This window comes from Lindgomyces ingoldianus (assembly GCF_010093535.1).
Source record: "Lindgomyces ingoldianus strain ATCC 200398 unplaced genomic scaffold BDR25scaffold_4, whole genome shotgun sequence".
In the NCBI taxonomy this organism is placed as follows: Eukaryota; Fungi; Ascomycota; class Dothideomycetes; order Pleosporales; family Lindgomycetaceae; genus Lindgomyces; species Lindgomyces ingoldianus.
Window position 1 is genome coordinate 78,532 of NW_022985165.1, and position 5,071 is coordinate 83,602.

Below are 5,071 nucleotides of genomic sequence, written 5' to 3' on the forward strand. Positions count from 1 at the left end.
CACTAGCTTATGCGTAATTATTGCTACTCTTTTAAAGACTTTCTTAAACGCCTTAACTATAAAAGTTAGTAAACTATTTATATGCTTTTAAATTTTTATTTTTATAAGCATTAATTATAACCTAAGTTTTAAAGTATTACTTAGGGCTTGCAACTACTAGAGCTTATTATATATAAGTAGTAGTAGTAATAAAGTGCGCAACTTTACATTAAGGCCTATAATAACCTATTATAAGTTAAAAGAAACTAATCTAGCGCCTTAAAACCTTTTTTAAATATTACTAAAAGTAATTGCAGCATAATAAGCTACTTTAAAGCATAGTAAGAACTTTATTTTTATAATATAAATAATCTAGTTACATATAAGGTTTTTAGCTTAGCGCTTATACACTTTTTTTAAAGAAGTAAAACAACCTATATTAAGTAGCTATAAAAGGTGTAATAAGTAAAAAAGTATGTAAATAGTAATAATTTTATTATCTTTATAGTATTACTAGAAATAAAGTAAGTTATAGCTTTTATAGCTGTTAATAACTAGCAGACAGTAGCTACTAATAGTACACTTCTTTATATGCGCGTTAAAGTGCTTTAACTAGTCTAGACTAAGCTAATTAGTAGTCTAGCTGCGCTTAGAGATTGTAATAACTTAATTTTAAAGTAGATTTTCTTTTTTATACTAGTTTAAAAAGTAGTTGCTACTCTAAAAAATAATAAAAAGCAGAATAGCCTACCTTTTAGCATTAATGCTCTAGATAGGTGTTGTCTACTTCTAGTTGCCTAGCTAGACTGCTTTTAGCTGTCCTTATCTCTCTAAACCTGTAACAACTGCTCTAGTAGATATCTAGCTTATTATAAACTTTATTTTATTAAAGTTGTATATGTTGTTATCTTAGATGCTATACTTAGCTTTAATATTCTCTATAAAGTTAAACTAGCTTTAAATTACTATAAAATTTTTATAAAAAGCTTTTTTATAGTTATACTTACACTTAAACTTTACTTTAAGCTCTAAGTAACACTTAATAAATGTATTAAGCTAGTTTATGCTAATATAGCCTATATTATGCTTAGCGCGCAAAAAATTAGCTATATTAGCTATAGCTACTAGCTAGGGGGGAAATCCTTGCGCATTTAGCTTAAGTATGTGCTAAATAATTACCTGCTCTTTATTATTATCTAGCTTTTATAAGTTAGCTATATAATTAGCTTAGAAAAGTTATCTAGCGTGTTAGTTACTTATTATCTTTTAAAAAACCCTATAGATAGCTATAGCGCGTTGCTTAAAAAGTGTTGCGTTTTATTTAAAAGCTTAAAGTGTAAGCTGCATTTAATGTTTTTTTAACATGTTTAAGTAGTGTTATTAGAAATGCATTAGTATAAGAAGAGTAGTGTAGTAGGGTCTTAGCAAAAGTAAGCAACTCAGGTGTGTAAGCAACTTGCCTATGAAGTACGTTATTTTATATATTTTTTATAAACTGCGTTTTAGTAAAAACAAGTTTAGTATTTACTATTATTATATAATAATTATAAAGTAATATATTATAGCTATTTAATTTCTAAGTACTTATAAAGCTTTAAGTAGTTTATACTAGAGTTCTTACACATAATAAGCATATATAGCTTGTCTCTAGCTGCTCTTGTAGTTAAGTTATATAAAAAAGAGTAAGTTAGTGTAAAGTAACTTAGAACTAGCTTTAGTAGTTTACTCTACTTTAAAATTATAAGTTTAGCCTTTTTAAAATGTAACTACTATATAGCTTCGTTACTTAAGTTTTAATTATATTTATTAAATATCTATTTTATTATGTTATAAATAAAGGAATGTTAAAAAAGGTTAAATGCTAAACAGAGATATATACAAATTTACTCTATTTCTTCTTAGACGCTCTATAGACAGCTGTAAAAAAGTGATATTACTAGCTACAGCGCTGTGATTAGTCTAGTTAAACCTTAGAGAAGCGTCTAACCCGTGAGATAACGATCGCTAGACGATTATTGTAAGGCCGGATGTCCTAGAACGGGCCAGTATGGCCTCACCTGACCTGTTTGGAGGCCATATGACCTGTGCTTCGTACATAAGCATGAATCCTGACAAACGAGGCTTGGCAGCGATTCGTCTCTCTTACAATACACTATCTTTCTCTGAAACCTTGCTCTCAGTGCTATCCGTGCTATCTACTATCCCATCTTTACAATCATGGCCGGAACCCAACGATCACGACGGTCGCTAGCGGGTATATAGTCTTGATCTTCCTCCACTGTTTGGAAGGTCGTGGTTGTCCTTATCTTTAAGGCACAGCCTTAGGTATATCAATATATCTAATATCATTTCTAACCTAGCGCGTGCAGAAGATCTCTTCCTATGCGCGAGAGAACTAAAGCTACCTGATCATCTTATACCTTCACCTCGTCCTACCTTTTCGTCATCCTCCTCCCTAACCAGACGTTCGGCTAGATTGTATGAAGGACTATACACCCTACTCTCTCTTCCACCTTCCCTCTTCCCTCTTCCCTCTTCCTTAAGACCCTCTGTCACCGCCAGCAGATCACCGACAACGGACAGACTAAGGTGAGATATCATAACACGCAGCTAGCAAATACTAAATAACAATGTTAACTTGAAGCCTAGTTTAATGCCTCTTATAATACAGCTAATGTGTGTCGCAGTTTACTACAATTTGCTGCAATTTGCTACAATCTTGTCACGGTTATGTTACAGCTATCCAACCCCTGAGTACCCTAGGCTTGGCACGGGGTATATAGGCTCCTCGGCCTCCGTACCTCTGCCTCCGACCCTAAGGTTTACTCTCTCTCGTTAGCCCCCTATCCTGCATTCCCTCTCTGTGACCTGTGTTTCCTGCTCGATACCTCTCACAGTTTGACCGAGCTGCAACCTCCATAAAACTTGGTATTCGTAGTAGCCCCATCTCCATTCCGCGATCATAAACATGTATACAGCTAGTCAAGAAAACTTCTTAAATTAATGCCTACTCAAATTCGCAAATAACGACTTGCAAATATTGGATATTCATTCATTAGAGAGTAGAGAACGAAGGGAATTAAGGTTTAATGTTAAGCCCGAGTCTTTCATACTCCTGTGGCAGTTGCTGAGTTAGCTATTTAAAGAGTGGCAAACTTTCGAACCTCCACTTCTTGCCACCTCTCTCTACAAACAAAATATGCTCGAAACTCTTTCACTTAGACCAATTTCTAGAACACTTAAATCTCATTCTTGAAATGCTAAATGTCATCCGCAGACAACGTTCTCGGCCGCCTGAGAGTCGAAACAACCAACCTTGCGACGCCTCTTGCCTACGAGGAACGACGTACTATCTTGAAAGCCAGAAGGCTCTACAATGGGCTGGCCAATCAGCCTTGGGCTTGGCGTCCCATCATACTGTATAAATCATATAGCTCCTCGGACAGACCCTCAGTCCAGAATACATCACCTCTTCCATGACTCGTGCCTACTGCAAGGCAACATATCTATATCCTTGCACAATATTCAGGGTGAAGTTAGAGAGCAATAGCTTCAACTCTTCATCTTCCTTGTTCGACTATGCAATCAGCTACCATGACTAGAACACCTAGGAAGCAACGGCGCCGCAAGCGAACACTTACACCTGTTTCAACCTCTGAAGTAGCCGCTGTGGCTAGCAGCAGCGCCATTCACACACTACCCACACCTGATACGACAGCAAAGATGCGATCAGGCATCCAACAACCTTCCTCATATTCTCCTGCAATGACGACGTCAACAGTACCGCCAACTACGACGTTCATACTAGACAGTCACCACAGACCAAGAACTAATAGTGGCTTACAGTCCTGAAACGAGCGATCAGAGGCAAGGATAGAGCACTAGGAATTAGCGCAAATATCTCCTAGGCACAGCTGGTAAGCCTTCGCACATCCCTGTGAGAATGATTGGGTGGATGATTCGCATTCTAACCCAATCTAGTAGGTTCTCTTGTGGGGGCTATTCCCATTGCGACTATTGGAGTTTCGCCATGGCTATCTGACCCCTGAATACCCTAAGGGCTTGGCAATGGCTATGTAGGTTCCTCAGCCTCCGTACCTCTGCCTCCGGCCCTAAGGATTACTCTCGTTCTGCCCCTATCCTACATTCCCTCTCTGTGCTTGTGCCTCCTGCTCGATACCTCTCACAAGTCTCCATTTACACCATTTTAAATGCACACTACCCTAGCGTTGGAATGCATTCTAGGCACAATCTCTTTGTCTCTGCCAGTGAGAGTCTACTTTTTAAAGATGAAGAAACATGGCCAAGCAAAGGGTTTTTTGCCACGCTAAGGTGTAGAAGAGAAATACTGAAAACGGGATTTCACATGCGAAGTAAAACAGCAGAACCAGATCAGACATTGGTCCCTTGGAAGGCGAACTTGTTGGCATAGTTGCCCAGCACTACGCACTTCTAAACCAGTGAATAAGCTCCTTACAATAAGAAGGAAGGCTGGCCCAAGCCAGGTCCTCGATACCTCTCCCAAGATCCGCTCTGTTTTGGTGGTTGGTGGCCATCTCGGAAACCTCTTGGCACCCATCCCACTCCCCATATCAACGGTATAGGCATAATACCGTGTGTGAACACCCATTCTGTAGCCCCTCCTCATCTACGCGTAAAATTATGCACTACCTGACAAGGATGTGCCCAGAGTGGGTGGACATCTTGTCACTTGATCCAGGGTATACGAGACGCTTCACTGTGGCAAATTGGCAAGATATATATACATGCTAATCCCCGGCCCTCTATGAAATAAAGAGAATAATAAATATAGTAGAGTAAATAATAATGTGATGAATGTTCCACAATGCCTTAGGATGCATTAAGCTCGTTTCGTTCAACCTTGCATATCCATACCCTTCCATATCCAGTACCAATACCAATCATGTTCTCAGATACTATAAATCTCGATGGTCGATACTCTGACGGTAGCCACAATAATTTCTTTGCATTGCATGTTATCCACATTTCATCTGGGCTCAAATCTAGGCCCTTTTTGATGGTATTGTCACCCGACCCCGATACCAGCCGGGTAGAGTCGTGGGAGAAGGCC

General features: G+C 38.5%; 1 protein-coding gene and 1 pseudogene across 2 annotated transcripts in view; both read right to left on the bottom strand.

Moving 5' to 3' along the window:
* Positions 1-1,983: 1,983 nt before the first annotated feature.
* BDR25DRAFT_349896 (uncharacterized protein) lies at positions 1,984-2,580 on the bottom strand (the record flags this gene model as incomplete). Its single annotated transcript, XM_033694608.1, has 4 exons — positions 1,984-2,100; positions 2,149-2,186; positions 2,219-2,257; positions 2,406-2,580. The coding sequence occupies 4 exons, from the start codon at positions 2,578-2,580 to the stop codon at positions 1,984-1,986; spliced, it is 369 nt and encodes a 122-aa protein (XP_033552454.1).
* Positions 2,581-4,728: 2,148 nt separating this feature from the next.
* The window catches only part of BDR25DRAFT_379103, a pseudogene marked incomplete at its 5' end in the record, with an annotated part of 4,243 nt that continues 3,900 nt past the window's right edge, over positions 4,729-5,071 (bottom strand). The window contains one exon of the mRNA in view: positions 4,729-5,071. This exon is cut by the window's right edge and continues 20 nt beyond it. Coding sequence covers positions 4,831-5,071 — 241 coding nt within the window.